At 35.8% G+C, this 24,770-nt stretch overlaps 1 protein-coding gene across 3 annotated transcripts in view; it reads right to left on the minus strand.

Annotated features, from left to right (window-relative positions):
• The window catches only part of PDGFC (platelet derived growth factor C), a 126,054-nt gene that overhangs the window by 26,073 nt on the left and 75,211 nt on the right, over positions 1–24,770 (minus strand). For all 3 annotated transcript variants that reach the window (XM_072334754.1, XM_072334752.1, XM_072334755.1), the window contains exon 3: positions 19,820–20,000. In XM_072334754.1, coding sequence (XP_072190855.1) covers positions 19,820–20,000 — 181 coding nt within the window. The remainder of the gene's footprint in view (positions 1–19,819; positions 20,001–24,770) is intronic.

The following is a 24,770-nucleotide window of genomic DNA, read 5'->3' on the forward strand; positions in this document are numbered from 1 at the left end:
TGTTGAGATAAATATATCCAGAAATATTCTAAATATTCCCCCAACTAGAGTTTCCGTGCAGTTCACAGAATTCTAATTGTGCTGGAAACGACCGGGAGATGCTCTCAAGGAAATTGGCAGCAAGAAAATTGCACAGGATGTCACTAATCATAAGATTTCTTCCAGCAAATCACAGTCATTCGCCTGAAGCCTGTGCACTGTCACACCTGTTGAAATATACTGGTGAGAATTACTCATCTGAAGCCAGAACTGACACCCACCTAGAACAGCTTGATGAATTCTCAGAAGATGACATTTATAGCAATAATTTCTGGAGCCATTTTCAAATAAACTTCAAAAAGTTAGTTACCTATAATGACATACATACATTTGCATGTTTATATATATATATATGTATGAAAATACATTTTGCTTTTTCTTGTGATCCTATTTGTCAGCAATAATCCACAGTATTCATTTAGAAAATTAGAAGGTGGTGAAAAGAAAAATAACGCTCACAGTACTGTATTGACAATAAGGTCTTCCATACATTACACTTCATTCGATAACAAACATCTAGTACTGCAATGAATTGGGCCTTACAGTATAGACAAGTTATGAAAAGGAAGTTCCAAAATCAATAAGTCAGTTTTCAATTGCAGTCCACTCATCAAAAACATTATTTTTATTGCTGTTTTCAGATTATTTTAGGTACTAAGACTAATTTTAGGAATACAATCTTTGGGTTTTGATTCCTATGAAGTATGTTTGTGGAATATCTAATAATACCTAAACCATAACTTCAGCCAAAACCATAATCCTTAATGAGCACTACCTTCTTGTTTATAAATCTCTCTTCTAAATAAGACTTTAAATGAAATGTATAGTAAGCTCTCCCTACTCCATGTAAGAGCCAAAAGAAAACATAACTCTACCTTCTGTACAATAGTAACTACTAGGGAATATTTTCATTTCTGAACTTCCAAGAGGCTTGTGTTCTAACACTCTCAAACCAAACATGAGGCACATTTAAAATGAACTAGATACACACTTACCTCTGTATGTGCAAATAGGACTGAATCTTAAGAGCTGAAATCTAGTTGATCATTTTTGTTCTTTTATTATTTGAAAACACAATATTAAATAAAAACAAACAAACCTGAGTCTAATTCAGACAGTGGGCAATACAGATACATCTATCCACATTATAAAGAGTAATAATGCTGGATGTGGGAGAAGCCACAATGTCTGGCATCGCAGGACTGGATAGCCATTCCTATATCTCTGTGATAGGTTGTGCCCTGGAGTATTGGTATATTGAAGTCATGCACAGCTCCTTTCAGATCCTGATCATGTGTGATGTATGTTTCTGTTAAAAATGAATGGACTCCACTGAATCACAGAATCACCAAGGTTGGAAAAGACCTCCAAGAGTATCTAATCCAGCTGTCCACCTGCCAGCAATGTTCCTTAGTACAAGATTTTGAGATACACACTGTATGCATTCATTTTTTAAACTGTAAATATGTGGCCATAATCTGATTAGAATATTCTCTAGGGAACATGAAGAGGTGAATAGACTGTAAGTACAAAATACCTGCAGAAAACAACTGAAAATAGATTGTGTATAAGCAAAACAAAGTCCCAAAACAACTGACTGAAGTACAGTTTCTCTAACCACAGCCTCACAAAATCTTTGTTTGGAGGAAGACCCGCAACACACCTGCTGCTTGCTGAATGTGGATAAGTCTCTAAATCTGATAACATTTTCTTTATATTCACAGAACATTTAAAATTTGTTGTTTCATAGCTGTCATCTTTCACTGCCACAAAGACCATCAGTAGTAGTCCCATATGCATCTCCAGTGTAGAATTCTACTGATTACTTGTTGTGTTTTCCACCAAATTCACTGTCTCTTCATTTTGTTTCACTGAGTATCTCAAGTAGAACTCTACAGAGACCTTTCCAAAACTATTTCATTGCTTTGTGGCTTTAATCCATTATCACCTTTTATATTTCAAATAGAAGCTTGAGTGATAACTGACTTTTCTTTTGTGTTCAAGTAGTGATTAAGACAGTTGGATATTTTGTAACTCTTTATAAGAGTAATAACACTTCACAGAAGAATATTATTTCATAGCCATACAAAGATACTTGAGTACACGCAAGAGTAGAGAGCCAGATAAGAAGAGTTTTTCAACACTTGAATAAATAAACCCTTTATAAGCCACTGGTACGCTTATAATAAATCCTTATAACAACCCTAACAATAAACACTCGGTATATTTTTGTTCATTACATATTATTTTCTGGAATGTTCTATTTTGATGAATGCCATCTTAGATTTGCAATTCCTTCCTACAAGAAAAGTCTTATAAATGATATTAAATATCAAATACTGAGAGATTCTTATGAGTACTAGGATCTCATTATGAGTAAATTCTTTTTTCATAGTTCAGACCAAAAGTCAAATTCAGTGCACAGAGAGCCTTGGCTTCAACATTTAGCTGAATTTTATTGTATCTGCTGTAAACTGAAATGTGGAAAAGCTAACACTTCAGTTAAGAGAAGATTTTCAAGAGAACAATCCAAATGATGCTTAAAATGTGAATTTATCCTCTAAATGGAGGAGCATCATTGCTGGACAAGCAGTAATGTAAGAGCCTAGGTCTACAAACATGTCAGTGCAAAAAAACAATTACAAGACTTCCGTGAACATTCAGACAATGCGTAAGGAATATTAGCTCAAATCTTACTGTAAATTGGGTTACTATAATTATTAATGACCTCATTTACATACACAAAATTCATACAGGGAACGTGCTTACATCAGTTGCATTTATGATTTATAGAAGGATTATTTTTATTTGTACACATGGTTCTATTTCTCACTTGACACACAGTAGTTGATGAGGAATAAACAGTTAATACAAGCACAGCTGATCTAAACAGCTATAAGTTTTTGAATGCACTTCTCTGACAGGGCATGTGGTCTGTCACAATAAAAAGGCATCATGTTTGTGGGTTGTTTTTTGGTTTGTTTTTTATTAGTAACCATTTATGTCAAATACTTGAAAAAAATACTTTAAAAAATAATAGAAAAACAGCCAATGTTTGGAGTCAGGTAATGAAGTGCTCTGAGTTCCCTCTAGATATCGGAAATGGATAGCTGCTACAAAAATGTTTACTTTTCCCACTAAGTTCATAGGTAAGTTCATCAAACATTAAACACTAGGAATGATTGTTTATCACAACTGGAAAGTATATTTGGCAAGGGCAGTGAAAATGTCTTCTGCAGTATATGCAATTTTAAGGTGCTCCTTTGGTATACATGCTGAATTGCGTTCCACAACAGGTTTTTGTTCATTTCATATCACAACAAAAGGAGCATGCCCCAAATTCCTGTGCAGCAGATATTGCAAATTATAGCTTGTCCTGCCTCAAGGGTAAAAAGTTTTTGAAGAAAACATCACACTGAGAGAAAGGAACCTCAGCTCTGTCCTCATGTTCCCATTCCTTAGCATCATCAAACATGCTAGAGATTTACTACATTAAGATTTGTGTAGAAAAGTTATTTCTATACATTTGCTTTATATATAATATACACATCATAACCCAGTAACCATCTATCCACAGGCAAAAGTTATGACTGCATTGCCCACAAAGAGATTGTCACCCTGATTGAAAAAGCCAGAGTTCCGATATGTGAGCTAACTCCTGCTGTCCTGTAGTGTTAGCCATAATATTCTAATATACTCTTAATGTCCAGCTAGATTTTTCTTAACTTTGTATTTTCTGTTGTCTTTATCTCTTAATTCCCATCTCATGTGACCTCAATATACTTTCAAATATATATATATAATGATAAGTTATGCACAATAGCATAGTATACGAGATTATACAAGAACTAAAAGGCAAAATGAGTGGGAAAATTATGCGTACTGTAAGAAATTTAGGAAACACATAATCCAAATCTATTTGCATGTAAAAGTAAAGAGTTAAAAATAGTTCAAAATCATAAGCACTCCAGTAGAGATACAGGGGATGAAAAACTGAAGGGGAGGCAATGTCATCCTGTTCTGAAAAAGGCAAATCTCAGGCAGATGCACTCAGACCACACTGCTAGGCTACTGAGCTGCTAGAAAGGTACCAGGTGAAGTGGTTTTTTTATTTATCTCCAGAACTTTTAAGATATAGGCAGAGAACACTCCAAGAAAAAAGCAAGAAGAGAAAGAAAATGCAAACTATGATAAGATTGAGCGATAGGATTTTTAGCCTAGACTGACACGAGATGCAATAGCATGTAATAGAGCATCAGATGATCAGCTGTTCCCCAGTCCATCAATCACAGGGGAAAAAAAATGCATACTATGTTAAGCAGTGCAACAGATGATTAAGGTCTGTGCAATCTTTGTCCCTGAACTTCAGGAACGGCACAAATATCTGGCAAGAATAAATCCTATTTAATCCTTTCTTGGAGTGGGACAATGGCTCAGAAATATCCTAGCAAATTCCCTTTTAGCTCTGCACTTTTGCATTTGCATTACACAGAAGTTATCTGGCTACCTCACAGCTTCTAGAAAACATGTAAGATTATGCTGAATTCTGAAAATGAATATTAAATCATTTTGCTATTTGCTCTGTTGACTTGGTATAACACAAACTCTTCTCCAACTAAGCTCTAATACACTTTTTCCCCTCATGACTATTTCTTCATTTGTACGTTAACCCTTTCTAACCCTTAAGATTTATTATATTATTATTGTAACAAAACATAATAACTGAATGACTGTATACATAAATGTAGAATATCCGGAAAAAGAAATATAGTTTTGTTTGCAAGTTAGTCCAGAAGCCCTTATTCACATGAGAATATGGAAATTAATAAAACTAATTCCTGTTTTGGAGTTTAGTTTAGTTACTTTCTCTTGAAAAAAACTAGGCAGTCAGATGTTACAACCAGGACTTCAGAGGAACAGGTTTTTGACAAGGGTTGTTTGTTCGGGAGCAGCAGAAGTTCCTTTGGCAGTATCATTTACCATTACGTTGAAGTTCCGAAATAGTATGTAATACAACCCACTTAACAAGATGGTTTTACCATCAGCCATAAAATAAAAGTGGACACATTTCTACCATGTGCCACTTTTTCAATCTCTATTGCTGCTACTGAAAATGCAGCCTTCAAAGATGGTTTGAAAGCAGAGCATTCATTCTATTTCAAGTAGTCTCCCATAAAATTCTGCACTGATTACAGCATGAACAAATCTATCAAATAAGAATAGGTAGCATTTTAAGACACTACATGCAACTGCCTCAGTTTGCATCTAGATAATATTTAAAAAATAATAATCATGACAACTAATAGTCTAATTGTTTTTACTACAATGCATTAATATACTCCTTCTTTGCACACACAATTCTTTCTCATCCCTTTCCTTTATAAGTATAAACAAAGAAGGAAAAGAAAACTGCCAAGTAATAAGCTCGCAGTACGAACAAATCCACTGTGTTTTATGGCAAGGTCTGATTCTCCTGGAGACTGCTAGTAAATCAAATAACTTTCATAGAAGTCTGTCAGAGTTGGTTATAGCACTGTCACTGTCCACAGCTGTGCTCAAATGATCTCCAACTGATGTGGTCAACTAGATCATGTCTTTTGATTATTTTTAATTAGGGCTTGCTAACATAATATGAGTAAGGCTGGTGCTCTCTATCAAAAATGATGGAAAAATCATGGTGACTTTTGTTTTCAATCAGACCACTAATTTTCCCTACAGAAGAGGCTATTCTGGGTTATTGATTATGGCAACCAGACCTTGTCTGTGCGCAGTCGCATCTTGTTTCAGTGTAGCTCTTTGTTCCTGTGCACTCATCCTGCTTGTAAAGCTACAAGCTCAAAACCAGTTATCAACACAAGAAATACAGTGCCGTAAGTTAACACTGCAGCAATCCTATCTCTTTTACAGTGCATTCCTCTTTACCTTATCATCATCTAAACACAGCACATCCTTGTTTTTTGTTTTTTTTGTTTGTTTGTTTGTTTGTTTTTGTTTTGCTTTGTTTTCCCAAAGGCATAATTTTAGGAAAATCTCTTAATCCTTCTGCAGAATTCTAGCATTCTCTTTTCATGTTCCCATTTTATAAAATTGTTGTAAATATCTATTTGAAAATTAGTATTTATACACTTAAAACATACTTTTTTTGCTACAGTTTGCTTAGATTTACAACATTTTCTTCCTCAATCTCCTTTCCTGTTCACTGAATCAAGAATACTGTGTGTTTTTGGTGATTTCATGAAGAAAACATGGAAGTGATTATAGAATACATATGTAAAAAAAAAAAAAAAAAAAAAAAAAAAAAGTGGTTTTCTAAGCTTTAATTAATTGTGGCCTCGTGGGCTGCCATTTGTTGCAATCTAGGAAGTGGCTGGATATGGGGTTTACTATCAGTTTAAGTAAAGTTCAAAGTGTGAGGCATTGGTTTCACCTGAATTTTCCAGCTCATAAAAAATAAGATTTTCTGTGAACTGCAGATGTTGTTTACATTCTGTTGAATCCAGCAATTCACAAAGTTATTTACCACATTAGCCCATGGTCTGAAAGATCTGGTTAGATCTTTCCAACCACAAGATATCTGCTGATCCAGAAGGAAAGTGTGCTTCAAAGATTGCAAAGGAGACCAGACTTCTAATCTACATATGTCATTCAAATACTTGACAAAACAGTTTCACAAATCAGACAAAGAAGATAAATAAAGTGATAGTAAAAAAAATAGCACTTATCACTCAGTATAAGTCTCAGTGCATATCACAATTGCTCTGGGCATTTATCACAGTTGCTACAATATGTTGCAGAAGAGAAGAAACAAGACATTTTGCAAGGAAATTAGGAAGACTCACTGAAGGTATTTGTGAGGCTACTGCAGGTGGGATTTCTTCCCCATGACCTGCACAGTGAATCCCATTAGACAGCTTGTTTGTATAGATAACAGAAACAAATTCTGAAAGCTTGCAATAGCAATTGGTATTGATTCAATTGTTCCAAAAGTAATGCCTCTATTTATTTACATGGAAACTAGAACAGATACAAAGAGCACACACCACTATTTCACAGCACAAATTCTCAGCTATTTTTTACACTGTTTTTCAACACAGGCACCACCACGGGCTATCTATTTTCATCAGCCATGAACAATAGCTCACATATTGCACTTGTAAAAATGTACTTGTAAAAAACAGCCCACTGTTGCTGTCGCCTCAACTGAAATGGACCACCACTTTCTCACTATGCTCAGATTCACTGCTTAGTCTCCATAAATGTTTAGAAAGCATTGATGAATGTCAGTGAGTGCCATTTTTTCCTCATGGAAGAATTCAATGATACGCCACTGCTTCATGTACACTTCCATGTCAGACACCATTGTCAGACTGTCCCTCAGCTGACATCACGCAGCACCAACACGTAATGGAATATTGGCAGGAAGGTTCAGCCTCTACGGACATACCATCAACATCTGTCTCTGACACTGTGGGCCAACATAATAAAATAGGAGGCATTACTTTCTCAGAAGAGGTACTGAAGAAACTATCCTTAAGAAACAATGCCAATAAGTCAACTAAGTTGACTACAATGACAGCTGAAGATAGAGTCAATTAGCTATTTTTTATTAAATCCCATCTCTTTTTATAAGGAGTTATAAAGGTAAGGAACCTAATTGCCAAGGTGACATTATTAGAATGCTCTTAGCTTTCTTCAATTATATACTACTTAATTTGAAACTGCTTTGCATTTTTATATGCAGAGTCCCACTAAACAAATGTGAGGATTTGCATGAATTATAATTAATACATGAACATGTCAGCATAAGCTATTTGGGGAATGGGATGAAAGAATTATCATTTAAAATACATCAGCATAAACAACGTAGTTTGACTGAATTCATATAGATAAAAAATTCCCTCTGTAAAATTAAGTTCCATTTTAAGAGCACATTTTGCTGTTGAAAGTGGGATCATCTGCTCAAACAATATCGATGTGAATTATTTTAGCAGCTATTATGTATTGTAAAAGAATTCTGAGAAAAATAAAGATTTTTAGTAAGAAACTAAAATACATACTGACTTTTTTTCCTACTATAAAGTACTCTCCTACAGAAAATTAAACCAATAGGATTTTTAGAGATAAGTACTGATATAATTACTGATAAATACTGATAACTGTGATCTTATTACAGCAGTTTCAGTGCTAACTTCAGCACAATTCCCAAGAAATTTACATTTGTGCTGGTAACTATACTTCATTGTTGAAGCCAGTCCCTGGTGTCTTATTCACTTGGTGTCTCCCTCCGCTTTGGAGGAAGAGGTAGCAACTATGAAATCAGGTCACATAGAGCATAAAATTATTCTCAATGCAAAAAATACATAAAGGACAATGATTTGCCAGTGAATGTATCAATATATATATACTTCAAATAATCTGTTTACCTTTGGGGAACATGGCCATTGTTTTGATGGGGAGTATTTTTCTGAATCCAATACCTAACAATTCCTGTTGAGGTCATTGGATCTATTTGTTTCAAAATCTGCCTGTTAGCAATCACACCATCTGTGCAACAGAAAGGAGCTAAAATCAACATATCCAAAGATATTTAGAAAGAGTGATTAGAAAGAGTGATATTATCTACCACTGCAGTTTGCAGTTCGCAGCACTGACACTGGGTGCTCATTGCATTAGAAATAATGAGCAATAAAACTACATGCAGCAATGAAAAGAAAGTTTACACAATATCAGAATAATGCTAAATAAAATTATTCTCCTTGTCAAAAACTACAGGAATACCATCTGTAAGCAGAATGATTCAATCTGCCAATATGACAACTGCCCATTGTCCTCCGTCAGGTAACCTGACTACAGTATTCACTTTCCACCTCAGCAGCAAGCAGTACCCCCAGAAAAAAAGGCACTATCCTTTCCTGCAGCAGAAAATATCAATAAAAGCTACAAGAGCCTTACTGTGAGGAAGGAATGGCCTGTTATGTACCATGTTCTATCTCCACTAAAGCCTGCAAGAGACTCAAGGGAGGGTACAGAATACCCATGATGAAAATTCACGTGTTGTGCATGTGCTTGATAGACTTGTTCTTGAACTTTGTGAGTTTTCTAGTTGATCGACTAGGGCAGTGCTTTTTGTAAGTATTTGATCAAAGGAGCAACAGTGTGGAGTCCTTCAAAAGAAAACATACTCTCATATCAATAGGAAATTGGATTTAAAGAGAACTGAATAATGGAAAGTCATTGTTTTTCTTAGAACCATGTTGTTAAAGTGAGTTGCCTCTGGTTTCAGATTTCTGTGGTATCACTTTACCATTTTGCCACTCCTCCAAGCATTAACCATGAAATTTAGACCAGCTTCTAGCTATAAATTATCCACTGGCCATTTTGTATGGCACTAGCTTTGTATAGCTTAACTAATAATGTTCCTCAGACTGGCATCATTTTATTTTTTTAAATTATCATTATTATTATTTTTTCTTTTCTCAACACCCTGAAAAGCAAAGGTATTGTCTCCATTTACACACAGGCAGCTTTTAATTTGTTGGTGTTTTAAATTGCTCTGTAATTTGTAAGCACTTTCAGATATTGAAACAACAAACTCTCGTGTGGAAATGTAATTTTCTTGTTTATTTTTATGGCAGCTTTCTTTTAAATTAAAGAAACAGCTTCTTAGTCCAATTTTTAAAATACTACGTGCACAGGTAAGTGAGAAAAAGTTCATAGAAAATTATGCAAATAAATGAGAAAAAATAGCATGCTTAAACCAATGGTCAACAACCACAATCTCAGAAAATAATCACAAAAGACCTTTCAAGTGCACTGATCATCTAAATGAAAATCTGCAAAAAAAGTCACTAACACTGTTACACATAACCACTATGGTTTACTTCCTCCTCTTCTGTTTGACCTTAATTCTAAACAAACATATAAATAAATCCTTACCTACACAGTGATACGGATAAGTAGCTTACAAAAGTAACAGCTGAATTTACTTTGCTCTTCCCTTGTGACATTGCTTCAAAGGTATTCTTATGATTTTAAATTAAGTGGGATTAGAATGCTGCTTTGCAGTACACACCCAGTTTGATTTACTGCAGCAAAGCAGAGGGTTGACTAAAGATTGCTCTGCCTCCATACAGTGGGCTGTGAGCTCAAGTTCACCCATATCCCACATCTGTAACCTATCAGGCATACCTGGTCCTCTCTATCACATCATAGATGTTTTGCTTTGCCCCTTAAGCTCTCCTACTTTTTGATGTGCTTTGTTAGTAAAGCAATAAGTTACTTCCAAACAATGTGCCACCTTTCATCTATCTAAATATTTAGCTTTAGAAGTAATTCAACTTTTTGTTCTTATGAAACATAATTGAAAAGCCATCTGACACTTTTTCATTTGTCTTTGTATGATGGATTTCACCATCTGTCTAGTTCTCTGTGAAATGTTTCATACCAGCTGAATGCTGGTGTCAAAGTATTTGTATGAATCCTAACTCTACCCCTATGCTTCAACAAGAGATGTACTGCTATTCTGAATCGCCACATGAAAGCTGCCCATAACTATTTTAATCAGAAAAGCAAATTTTAAAAGTAAACACAGTATTTAAAGTTACATATATTGACAGAGTGCAAACAGGAAGAGAACAATGAAAGAATTTTCTTTGACTAAAATACATGAATTCCAAGCCAAAAAGGCATTATGCAGACAACTCACAAACGATAAGTATTTTATTATTAACTATTGATTGCCTGGTATACCTCACACTGAAAAGCCAAAATACAAATATGTACATGCAAATCAGAAGAGTGCAGAAGATTAGAGTGATCTTTAAAAGCTAAGCAAGAGCAACCATATTAACAGCTTACATCTTAAAATCCTACATTTATGAGGCTAACTGCCCTGCCAGTTAGCATGTTAAAAACGCTGTGGCATTTGTTCCTTCATTCCTGTCTTCCAAAGAAGTAAAGATGATGTCTGAATGAAACTCTCAGATGTCTTACTCTCCTCACCTACCTAATCATCTTGTTTTGACAGCTAGCAGAAAGTTCAAGAAGTTCAGGTTGCACAGAATTAGCAAAATTTGTCTATGAAACAACTTCAGAGGTTTTGAAATTTCAAAAATAGTGTGGTTTTTTTTTCACATTCACACAGGTATAATATCATAAACAATCTTTTCAGTAAAGATCCAAACTGAAATGTATTGGAGATGTCCCACTGCCAGATTTAGACAATTACTTTTGACACAAAAATATTTGAAATAAACCTACTGAAAAAAATACATTTGCAAATTCAGTTCTAGGGAACTGTATTTACTATGTCAACTATTCACCAAACCATAAGTATAAGGACTTCTGGAAGAACTACCTTAGGGTAGGATCTGTCTTCTTAGAAGATTATCACATTGTTAAAAGGTTATTTGTCACACTATTTGAAGAATGGTTTGAACAGATCTCCCAAGAAACTTTTAAGCTAAGAGTTACCAAAAGATATCAGGGCTACATACTAGACAGTAAAGCATAAGGGTGATTTAAGTATGTACAGCACTACATTGAAATTCCCCTCGCCATCTATCAGACAACTTGAGAACCGTTGTACGAGATATCAGGGACGAGTATTATGGAGGGATACTTAGGCAGAAGTAAGAGAAGGGTTATTAGCAACTAACAATTTCACAGTGTCTTTAAGGTTACGTGCAACATTTCTCCTAAAGGCTGCATCACCTGCTTTCACGCGTTCACTTTTCATGTGCCTTTAAGCCAGGTCTTTCATGCACTAAATTGCTCCCTTCAATTTGAAGCCCAGCAGTTTAGTTCTCCTCATAAAAAGAGATTTTTAGCAATTTTATTCCTACAATTTATTGCCCAGTTCAAAAACAGAATGAAATGAATACTCAAGCAGCCTGAGCTTCTGGAGCTGTCTTGCCAAACAGAAACTGTTCCCTTTCTCATGCACAAGGTTTTTATTTGTCTTCATTTTTTTAAGCAATTAAAGTGTACTGGCTATCAGTAGTCAGCACAGAAGGAACTCTCTTAATTCGTTCTCCACCATCCTAGTCAGAGATAATTGAAAGGCCAGATGCATCTGCTTTGTCATTGTGTAGATTTTCCCATGAAAACAAAACCAGAACCATTTCAACAAAAATCCTGGCTTATTCAGCCAAACCTTTCATCATCATCATTAAAACAGTTTTGAGCTCTTATGAGAAGCTAACAAATGACAGCTCATAATCCCCATCTGTAACACCAGAGGCCAGGTACTGTAAAGACAAGACAGGTGCAAATTTTGGTATTCCCATAGTGCTTATTATCTATCCCTCTTTAGAAACAAAAGGATTTCTCTTAACACTACCACCAATGCCCTACATTAATCTTTCCTCAAGCAAACTCTTACCCTGAAGCTACTACACAGTGTTATTACTCTGTCAAGACTTTTTTCTCCTAAATTTAAAAAGCTTCTTCCACCGGTCTATGGTGTTAGCTGCGTTGTCAGTCATCTACAGAAGCTGCTCCAGTATTTCATTCTTTTTCTTGTGATTCTGCTGCTCCTAAGGGCCCTTTCAGATCTGAAACATACGTAAAAAAAAGTGGACAGAGAGACTTCACCAAGTAACTCTTCTTTATTCTGTCCTCAATTTTTCCTTTCATTCCTGTTTTCATCTTTCCCTAACCAGAACTGTGTTAACAAAACTTAACAGAGTACACACCACTAGCAAGCATGTCAGGCAAAGTGTCTCAGTATCTGAAAGCATGAAAAACCTAGGACTGTGCCAGTTACACAAGAGATTACTTTGAGAATGGGATGGGATCCCTTTGCTTGGGGATTTGTAGAGAAGCCATCAGCATGCTTTCTCAAAAAGGTGTGAATAACATGCTGATCCTGAAAACTGGAAAAGGGATTGTCAACTAGACAGTTATATAGTGCTTGAAACAGAAAAAATAAAGATAAAATTAGTCTTGGGAAAAAAAAAGAAAAAAAGAAGCTAAAAGGAATCTGGGAGGAAAGTGTTTGGGTTAATTTTTAAAAGTAGCTTGTTAAACAATTTTTTTTTTCTTTTATTAATTAAAAAATCGTGGATGATAGAGAATGCAGTCTTTAGAATAGATATGACCAATAAAAATGAACAAATAAATCTCAACTATGATTATAGAACAATTTTAAAAGGCTAAAGGAACATTCAGAAATCAGTGTAGAATATTTATTTTGTGGTACCATCCAACAGCTACAATTACATGGGAGCAGTATTTGAGTGGCATGCTTTGCACATGTATTCCTTTCAAACAAAGGAGTGTTTAGATGTTTCTTTTTTATGAGGTGCCTATACAATGCCTATACAAAAACCTAAAAGTATTTAGATACTTTCCCAATGTGTACAAAGATGAATAAATGTGTCCTAACACAAACATGTCTCTCTGCCCAGACACTAACTTCATAATTTTAATGAACCAGTGTTGCCTTTCAATACTATTTCATCCCCAGTTTTTCAGGCATTTGTCAATGTTTTCACCATTGTGCTGTGTAAAATCCTGCTGCAACTAGCAAACTGCTAGCCATCAATCTGCTTCAGGGCTAGAGATTTAGTAACCTCATACAAGTTTGTAAGAAGTGAAGAGTTAACCACTGAAAAGTGAAGCATCAACACGAACTTCACATGATCCTGGCAATCATTCCATTTACCAATTCCAGAGGTGCTCCAAATGTAGCTTTCCATCTTACTTCCATCTCACCATCTGCTACCCTGCTGTTGCTCTCAATGACCTAACACCCCTCAAGAATGCCACCTGCTACCCAGTCACTGAGAAGTCTCCTTCCGTTACTTTTGCTATACAACAAATTCAGGTTTAGTTGGCTATCATTCTGATGTGACTGATTCTGACACAGATCTTTTGCTATTAGCAAATTCTGTACAATTAAATTAAAAAAAAAAAAAAAAAAGAAAGAAAAAGAAAAAAAAAAGCTTTGCAATGGTTTGCTGATAAAGAATGATTGAACTGTTTAGGATTAATCAGTAAGAAAAAGGGTTAACACAGTGTGAAAAAGGTGGGTGGAAACAACTGTTCTCTGCTTCTTCCACTGTATGAACTAGAGGTCATGCTAATTGTCAATGGTTTGCAGACTGGTTCAGCCATCACATGAAGCTGCTGGTATCGTGGCTCAACAAACAAAAGGAAGTGGTTATTCATGTAAACATGAACAAGGATGTTGTAAAGTCATGAATCTTCCCTGGGCTCAAGAGGAAACTGGACAATTATTGGCAAGGAAGGTTGGTTACAGATTACTAAATAGATAAAGCACACAGGTTCTGGGAATTCCCTTCCTTCTGCAGTGAATAGCTTCAAGTGGGGCAGAATAGGAATCACAGACGAGGAATCACAGAATCACAGAACATCCCACGTTGGAAGGGACCTCAAGGATCATCAGGCTCCAACCTCCCTGCCACAGGAGGGCCACCAACTTCCACATTTAATACAACACCAGACTGCCCAGGGCCCCATACAACCTGGCCTTGAACACCTCAAGGGACAGGGTATCCATAACCTAGCTGGGCAGCCTGGGCCAGCACCTTACCATTCTCATAGTAAAGAACTTCCCCCTGATATCTAACCTAAATACTCCCTCCTTCAACCTATAACCATTACCCCTTGTCCTGCTGTTACCTACCCTTGTAAAGAGTTGACTCCTCTCCTGTTTACAGGCTTTCTTTAGGTACTGAAAAGCTGCAATTGGCTATCTCGCAGCCTTCTCTTCTCCAGGCTGAAAGCAAGCTCAGGCTCCTCAGCCTGACTCTGTAGGGGAGGTGCTCCAGCCCTCACATCTGCTTGCCCTCTTCTTAGTGCTCCCTAATCATTTTATGACCACCACTGGTAACAGATTTCTGGGGTAGAGAACCTTTGGTTTAAGACATCCCAACAGTTGAGAAATGGTGAAAGGTGCAGGAACTTATCCTTACACGTGCCAAATAACACGTTTTCAAATTCACATCCCTGCATACATAATGCATTAAATGCTTGTTTCTGTTACTGTTGACTGATAAAAGATCATTTTTCTTTCATCACAGTTCCATGGATAACAGTCATTCTCTTTTTTGTACACTCTGTAGTTTTTTGATTTTTAAGAACTAACCCTGAAGCATGTCCCACCTACCTATGGATTTGTGGGTAATCTTTCATATCCTATGTAAAAAAATTAAAGGGAATTTCTCTTCAGTCCTCAGCTTAGATCTAATGCAAAGTGAAATCCCCATGGGAAAACTTAGTCCAAAAACCTCTCTGACTTTCCACACATCATTCTTTGCCACAGACAAAAACTGAATCATGGGACTTACATGCTTGAGTAGCTTTAGGAGTCTGTTGATTTATTTGAGCTTAGGATTCATCATACATAGCAGAAACTCTGAACACAGAGTTTATGCTTAAGAGTCTTTCTGAATATATAAAGGATTTTTGCAGTCCTCTTTCTTTGCATATACCATCCAAAGCGCTACCTAACACTTATATACTTTCCTGCTGTTTCATACAACCTTTGCTCTGGCTCAAAAAAAACTTAAAATCATACTGTTTCTTTCCCAAATACTTTTGATTACTTCTTGAGATAACACCTTCCTTCACCTTTGTTTAGGAGATCAACAATATCCTTTGATATGTTTCTGCATGGGTTTTCAGTTATTGCAGCCAAAATTAGGTCTCTCTTGGTATTTGGTCCTGATGTAACACATACACAGCTGACGATGAAAGGGAAAGCCATGTAAGAGCTTTCCTTTCTCTCTTGTTAGTATACATTTTTCTACAACTATTTACATTTTATCAGTATTTTCTCATTAAACAGTCTCAATTTTAAAAGATTCCACAAACAAAACTAACATACTAAGCCCTAAAAAAAAAAATAATAAAATTTAGCCAATTCAGATGAAATAAAGTAACGATTATTAGATGTCCTGAAACAGATTACTTGAGAAATATCAGTCCTTGTTCCTGAAGTTAACAGCAAGTTAACAGTTCCTTACAGTTGCCAGCAAGAGTATTACTGGCATCATCTCTCCATCAAAAGAACATAATCTCTTTTGGACTGAAACCCAGGTAGCCATACAGGTACTGCACCAAAATCACAAAATACCTCCCAAGTTACTTTTAAACCAGATCTGTCTTTTAAGACTCCTTTTAGATTTTGCTATTCATCTTCACTTGCAGAAAAGAGGGTTAAGTCTGTTCTTAGCAAAGATTTTTGGCATGATATTCCATGACAAATGACATGCTGCCATATGCCAAAAAAGAAGGGGAATATAGTCACCCCCAGCTTCGACTTAACTGGAGCTGCTTTGTTTTGAGTGCCCTGAATAATTAATAACTACTTTGGCAATCAGTCATGCATTCCTTAATGGCACCTCAGGCATCAAGTATCCCATTCACCCGCTCCCCCAAGTAACAATGAGCTTTATTACATCAAGTGTTCTATGCCAAACTTGTAACTGACATAATTTAAACTAAACAAGTTGCTAGAAAGACTGAAGCCCAAACACATATCGTAAGAGTTCATGAGGTTTTCCCCTCAGTTGCATATGGCTACTATATGGATTAGACCAGTAACTGGGGGCAAGTGAGAATGAGGGGAAAATAAATGAAATATGGGTTGTTTTCTGCAGTATATTTCTAGGTGGTTTTGGATTATAAAATGCTGCTAAATACATGACTTTTAATAAACGCATAGCTGAACAGTCAAAATGCAGAACAACCACTAAACAGACCTTAGTGAATAATACAGCTCACCAGTAAGCACTGACTAAGTGACAGGGTATAGCATTAAAAGAGTGCCTAAGAATAACAATTGTGCTGAAAGTAGCAGGAGAATTCTGAAATAACATGAGCTAAACTTTCTTAGCAAAAATAAGCTTTTTCAACACCTCCTGGCACTTTACAGTGTTCCAATTAACTTGCAACAAAAGAAAAGAATATCGTTGGTAAAAAAAAAAAAAAAAAAGAGTTAAACTAAAATTAGAGAACATTCTAAGATGCACCCATGATACACAATTTAAAGTGGAAGAAAATCTAATAATTAAAATGCAGTTATCTGGATCCTCAAGAAAAGCTGTGTGATTGTTTCAGGAAGCGTTCTGCTTGTATATAGCACACCCACATCTTTTAAGCAGTGCCTTGTAATCCTGCGTTAAATGTTTCTGTAAAGCTATGTCAGACTGAATGCCATTGGAAATGCTGGTAGTACTTTTGAGTGGCTAAATCCTAAGTAAAGTAATGAGATCAATAGCCATACTCCCTCTACTTATTAATCATAGGAAAAGTTAGCCTGAAATATAACGTACAAAGTTAAAAATTATGCATATAATAAATTACAGGAGGCTTAAACAAAGCTATTTCTCTTGCTCTTTAAAAGACCTGAAAATGTGTCCAGTGCCTCTCTCCGTGTGTGGCCTCCAAATACAGAAACAAGCTTGCACTGTTTTATTTCAGTTTTGCTTCATTTCTCCCGAAACAATCTCTCATTGCTAGTCTACCAGCCATCTCCCCATCCCCCTTTTCTTAAAAAATGAAAAAAAAAAAGAACCACAATAAAGTACAAAAATTAACTGTTTAGGACCAATTCATAAAAGTGAATCACTAAGCAAATCAGTGATGCTTTTTCTTTGCAAGAACCATTTAAAAATTACACTCATTCCTGTAGCTGACATCTTTCACATGAATGGGGGAAGCTGTACATTCTAAATTATCTTGGAATGTAGGATGATATAGCACTACATTATGCACAAACGAATAAAGAGAGAAAGAAAGAGAGAGACATCAGTTTTTTATTGCTTGAAAACCAGAAGCAGGTCTAATCCTGCAGCTTATCTATAAGGATTGCATTTACAATCCATACAGTTAATTAGGCAATCTGAAATGTGAAACTGCATTTTTCATGGCTTATAAAAATGTGTTTGTTTGTTTGTTTTTTTAAGAAAAGTCTTTTCATTAGAAATTTGGAAAGTAATTCTCACAAACCTTTGAACAGTTGTTATACTATGCTAGCTCAGCATTCCTGTGACATGATGGGGATTGCTCTTTCCTGTTACATAAGTGACAGGTAAAGTAGCTTGTTTTCTGTAACACTTCGTATGCATACTTCTTAATAATATAAACTTTATTAATGGAGGAAAAGAAGGACTAAAATAAGTCATAATACAAGGTCAGGAGTTTCTGGTTTTGTCTACTTAATAAATGTTCATGGTTAGTGATAAAAAATATTCTGAAAATTAACAATTACTTTTGCAACTGTTAATAATTTAAAAGTTTTCCCAGTCCAGCATCACATGAATATCATTATACATATATTCTGGTAGTTTTATGTGCATTTGTTTAAACCATTCCAGAACAATTTGATCAAACATAAGTAAGATAAACATGTAGCAGGTAGGATGTAATACTAGAGCAACTGCAATGAAATCTGACATCACCTCACACAACATCTATTTAGGGATTTTCTTTTACTATTTTCTGAAAGTAAACATTACCTTCTGCCCTATATATGTATAGAAAGTGTAAAAAAAGTGTAAACCTGGACAGATTCTGAGATGGTTTGGAGACTGACTGACATGTTATTTGATGTCAAAATTCATTCATCTAACTTACAAAAGAGTCAAACAGACTTGCCCTTAATCATTTTAGAAATATTACTTAGGCCTAAATATTTACAAATACTGAGAGGCACATAACAGGAAACAGCATGTATATATACAGTGCTGCACTTAAATGACTTCACTACCAGTGTACTAAACATATGAGATAGGAGATGATTCTTCAGTTCTCCTCAATAAATGAAGTTTTATGAAGGAGGATGACAGGCAAAAATGGAAAAAGAAGTAAGCCAAATGCATTGAGTGAAGTGCATGACAGTGGGCTTACAACATGGATTTTTTTGATCAGTTTTTTATTGAGCTTGCAGATGTTTTACACTAACCAAATACCACAAACCACAAGATGACTGAGGAAATCCATGAACTGAATTATAAAGGTTGCAACAAAAATATTCCTTACTCTCTTTAAATATGGAATATCTCTTCTAGAACAAGTCAACTCCTGTTCCACTCAGTCCTGAATTTCAGAACATTATCTCATCCCTAAAAACTTATAAACGTTGTATTGCTAGCACAAATCTTTCACTTGTTGAAAAAAAGTAATAGAAATCTGTTGATGGTGAAAGCAGCCATACCTCAGACAACAATTAGTGTTCAGTACCTGTGAGTTACAGGTATTAAACAACATTAAGAGAAGTCTAAAGTACATTTTAAAGGAAAAATGCAGTAAAAATTGGGAATCACGCATCATTTGCTTTGTCACTATAATAAAACAGTTCAGAATATTAAGAACATTTTTTTCTTTTGAACTAGGTACAATCATCCAGCTCTGTATGGAGTAGCTAACTAAGAAGAGTATAAATTCCTTCAGTCTCACTTGTGACTACACAATGCTCTTTACATTTCACACAGCTGATTCTTATGCTGAATTTGTCCGTTTCAAAGGACGAAAAAGTGACTTTTTCAGCACCGTAATAGGAATGCAAACATTTTGTTCAAGTTTCCATATAAACAACTGAGCCATCAACTTCCCAGTCCAAAGCAATCCAAGATCAACCACAAAAACACTCAGCTAAAGAGCAAAATGTACAATTCTGGCAGACAAATTATTCACTATTATTATTACTAAGAAATAAACAGTAATTAACCCTAAACTATGTAAAGATTCTTTTGAGCTACCACTTCAAAGATGTTATTTCTCTGAAATGTTCCTGAAACATGTTACTTACTGGCACAAGAAGTGTATAATGGATGCAGAATCCAGGTTGAGAAGGAAAATATTCATCAGACACAAATCTTATTCTGATCTGGTTTCCTTTGGAGATCTGTCTGCTTGGCACACTACTGGAACCACACCAGCGCCCCAAAACAGTGCCATCACTAGGTTCTTCAACTTCTACAAAGTCATACCTGAACAGAAAAGAAAATTTCATGTTTATTTACTGAAAAATTTCCACAAACATCCTATTTTAATCCATGAACTGAATTTTTAATTATATTTTTATTATTTTTAAATGCTAAAAGTATACTACCAAAGTAGTATTTAAAAAAATACTCTTTTAAAAAAAGTCTCCAACATGCTACTGGCTTAAAAACACTAAAAAATCACACAGTGAGGTTAAAGAAATAAGAACAGAGTTAATGCTTTGAATAGGCCACGAGTATGATTTAGTCTGTTCCTTTTATGGGGAACAATTACAATATGCAGGATGGGGCAGAAAGAAGTCAGATAAAAAAACTGAAATTACTTATGTGTGGCACAGTAATATTATTGGAAACATACTGCGTGTTGCCAGTGAAAGTTCAGAGGCTTTTGGTAATGAAATCTTGCCCCCTTGTAATACCAACGATGAGTAAGCTCTGGAAGGTTAAGGTGGTTTAGGAAAACTTGGAAGCACATTTGGAGCTTATGCATATCCCAGTGAGACACTTGTTAAACAAAAACATAAATGCACCATGTGTCAGAAAGAACCTGATATGTCGGTAATACTGACAGGAGATATATGAGTTGGGAGCTTTGAAAGAACAGAACACAAAAGGTTTGATTTAGTTTCATTGGTTTTTAACGTGTGGTCTGGGTATCCGTGGGGATCTGTGAACAACTTCAAATAGGTCCATGAAAGGTAACTAAGAAAACTCCTGTCAGTTGTCACCCATAAGCTTTAATATACTACACAAAGGTCCTTGCTTCCACTGGAGAATGTTTAGGGGGTTCTCAAGTCATAAAAACATTGAAAACCACTGCTCTAGAAGGCATGTCTGGTTTTAATATTTTAACCTGTTTCATGTCAGTTCCCCGGCTGCCTACTGACAGAATAAACAGTAGGAATTTCTGTCGCTTTTCCCCTGCTGCAGAGCTTGAAAACATGTGAGCAGTAATGCTCCTGGGCGCAGAAAGGTAGGAGTGCAAACCTTGAGCCCCAGCTGGCTTTGGGAAGCTTACTGCTGCCCCAGCCGCTGCTCTGCTACATGACCGCAGCACCTCTGTTCTCTTAAGCCCAGCCTGAACACACCTCTGGGAAAGTTTCAACATTTTGGATAGCGTTCTGCTCTCTTACATCTCTAAGTTGTAAACTAAATGTATTTCTCATAGAAATCTAAGTTGGTAAATATTATTGAATCCTTTTCAAGGGTACAGACAGTCCCACTAGCTCTGATGACAGCAAATAACCATATTTTAAAAAGGAAAACTCACTCTCACTCTGCCAAGAAAAATTTAATGCGAAAATTATTACCTCAAACATTTTCTACTGAAGTTTTTTTCTCTCTCTCTTTTTTTTTTTTTTTTTTTTTTTTTTTTTTTTTCAGCAAATCTAATCTTTATAATGACTCCCAGTTCCCTAGTTAGACAGCAGGTAATAAATTCTGGTGTTACATGTTTGTGCAAGACTGACTTGCACATTTATTATCTCCATTTAAAGGACCAGTATTTTTTCCACTTAATTAGGAATGAATGCAATGAATATGCTCATTAACTGTGTTCAAAATGCATTACTGCCACATCCCACAGCTTTAAATCTTTGTTGAACTTATGATACTAATTGCTTCATCACCATATTTTTTCCAGCAAAACACTAATTCCTTTAACTGATTCAAAACTGTTTTAACTTTGTGATCAGGTTTACAACATATTACAAAGACAATGTGTACATTAATTGCAGTAAGACTTTGAAGCTCACCATATTTACTAAATTGATTTTGAGAACTGAGTTTTATCATATGAGTGCTGCTCAAAAAGCATTGCTCTTATTTTATTCTGCTGGCTCACAACATCAGAGGAGGGTGTTGGTGGTACAGCAGGAGAGGCTGTATTCCATCAATATTCCATTATATGTTGGTGCCGTGTGACAGATGGCAGCAGAGGGGCAGTCTGAGAGAATGGTGACTGATATGGAAATGTGTATGAAGCAAAGGTGTGGCACTAAATTGCTCCATGTGAATAAAATGGCACCCACTGATATTTACAACACTTGCTGAATATAGATGTGCAAACAGGGAGGTGGGGTGTGTGGTGTGCTTCGACGATAATTGGATTACAAAATTTCCAATTTCCATTTTTTATGTCTCCAGCTAGATAATTATCTATCTATTTCTCTGATTTGTAAAGAGTCAATAATTTAATCATTATTTTAACAACTTCATATGTTCGTAGGGGGTCAAATATAGTACAGGCATTAGTGCTTCTACCATAACTTACACAGCACTTTCTATTGCATCTTTGTTCTCACTGTACCCCTGCAGTAAAAGTGAAACAAATTTCACATCAGCCAAAAAAAAGCCCCTCACACATTTCCTGGGCATGTTGACTGAAGACAGAACTTGCTGCAAAACACAGCAAAACAAACTGGTTAAGATGCTTTACCCCTCCACTGCACAATTCTGAGGCTTCTTCTCACAGGGCTGAAAACTGACTGGGACAGTATCACAGCCACCTAGTTTCCCAGCAAGGGAAGCTTTTCCATGAAAAGCAAGAAAACTTGGATCAATAACCAAAAATTGAGAAACAGAAACTTTTATCTATCCGCAATGAAGTTAAAAAAGAAAAAGGTTAAAATGCTCATTTAACCAAATAATCCTTTTTGTGCAGTGTACAAACAGAAAACACAATCCTGTGTGGCACAATGACTAAAGAAATGCTCATACATATCTGCATTCTGTACTTTATTCAAATATTACGAGACGTTCTGACTAATAGGTAGTCTCATTTCTTATCGAGGGACAAAAGTTGTATTTGCCTTTAGTCAACGATTCCCATTGAGCCTTCCCATATATAACCTGCAGAATATGTATGTGCCCAGGACTCTGAATTGAAATAACAAAATGACCAAGGGCAATTTATTTGAAAAGGACAAAGAGGTAATGTAAGGGACTCAGAACTTCAATACTTTTCAAACCAGGAATCGTATTCTCTAAGGGAATGTGTTTTCCTCTCCTTTCTCATTTTTTTTTCCTGTGGTTTACACCATTTTCTAAATATTTTCTAACAGGGTGTTTACCTTGGCTTACAGTTTTGTGAAGCCTTGTGGCTTCCCTCTGCCTTCAGAATCCCACAGATGTATCAATGAATGTAAGGAGCAAAAATCCACATGGTAAAATATTTTGTCATATTGGTGACACTGGATCTTTGCATTTGATATTGATGCATGCTGGACAAAAAGCTAGCACACTCACCATGAGAAAAGTGAAATGCATTCTTCCTTCCCTCCTTTGATGAGCATTTACTACATTTTCTTTTTTCCACTAAGTGACATGAAGTTGACAGCAACCCCTGACATCTTTTCCCTGTGGGATGCTGCAGTATTTCTATTCCATTTTCTTGAAAAGCATTAGGAATCTCAAGGTTTCCCCTATGCTGGGACAGCACTTAAAAATACCTACCTCAGACTTGGACCTAAAGCATCAAAGGTCCTCTGCCAGTTCACTAGACAAAATGTTACTGAATCGAATGTTGATGTTTTGTATTTGGGCAGCTTCATTTTGTAAACAATAGAAGTTACTAAGAACTGTCATAGAATCATCATAGAATCACAAGGTTGGAAAAGACCCACAAGATCATCCAATTACCATTCACCAATTACCAATAGTTCTCACTAAACCACGTCTCTCAACACAACATCCAAACAACGTCATCCTGAAAATATCATTATGGTCTTTTTACTAAACAAAATTTCAAAAGGAAAGTTTTCTCTCCATCTTCAGCCAATCTTTAAAATCATTTTCATTTTTACTTCTGAAATATTTAAAGTTCCCATGGAATAAAACGTTAGTTTCCATCATTCAAGATAAACTATATTGTTCTACACACAGAAGTGTTAAGGTATGGGCAATACCTCAAGTACTCTTCATCTCTTAGATCACTTAAATCGCAGCTGCAATTAATCACGTTGCTCTTTGTGAAATAAATACCATATTTAGAAAGGAAAGAGAGGCCAAGCATTTAGCTTGAAGACGTTTTCTTTCAAAGTTTGTGTTCCTCACTTGTAACAAATTTTGGAAGCCTTCCTCTATCAACAGAAATCTCCAGCAACAGTTCAATGAGAAAATTCACATTTATTTGGGTGGAAAAGGGAATACTGGAGCACAAAAGAGACACTCAAATCCATGGCATCTGATGGCAGAACCAATCTTTTTAAGTAGCCTTGTTATTGCCCATAGGCCAAGGCATTCTGCAGCCTCGAGCAAAAATCACAGGATGAGACATGGAGAATGCAAAGTTCACAATGAAGAATAGAGAGAAAATTGAAGGATCTCAAGAAGAAAAAGAGCATAGAAGGTCAGTGACAGTCTGAGTCAGAGAAATAAAAGTGGATTTCAGGCAAAGTACAAACCTCCTACTGCAGCAATACAGTTGTAGAAAGAAGAGCACACACTGCACCTCTGATTCAACAGGAGGATAATTTTTTTTTGTCACCTGTAATGCCGCTCCTATGAAGACTAAAGGAAATCTTCCTCTGAAGCAGAGGAATTTTGTGTGAAATTAAAATCAAAATGCTAAAAGAAATCAAATAGTAGGTAATAATCAAATTGCAGGTACATGCACACTATTTTTCAAGTTGTGTTAAATGAAATCTTAGTTTTGGTAACTTTTTCTCCTCTAGAGTTGCCAAGCAGTACAACTGTAACAGAAGTTTGCAAGCTTCAGAATAGCTATTTAATTCCTTTAGCTTTCAAATGCATTCA

This window comes from Excalfactoria chinensis, chromosome 4 (genome assembly GCF_039878825.1).
Source record: "Excalfactoria chinensis isolate bCotChi1 chromosome 4, bCotChi1.hap2, whole genome shotgun sequence".
Classification (NCBI taxonomy): domain Eukaryota; kingdom Metazoa; phylum Chordata; class Aves; order Galliformes; family Phasianidae; genus Excalfactoria; species Excalfactoria chinensis.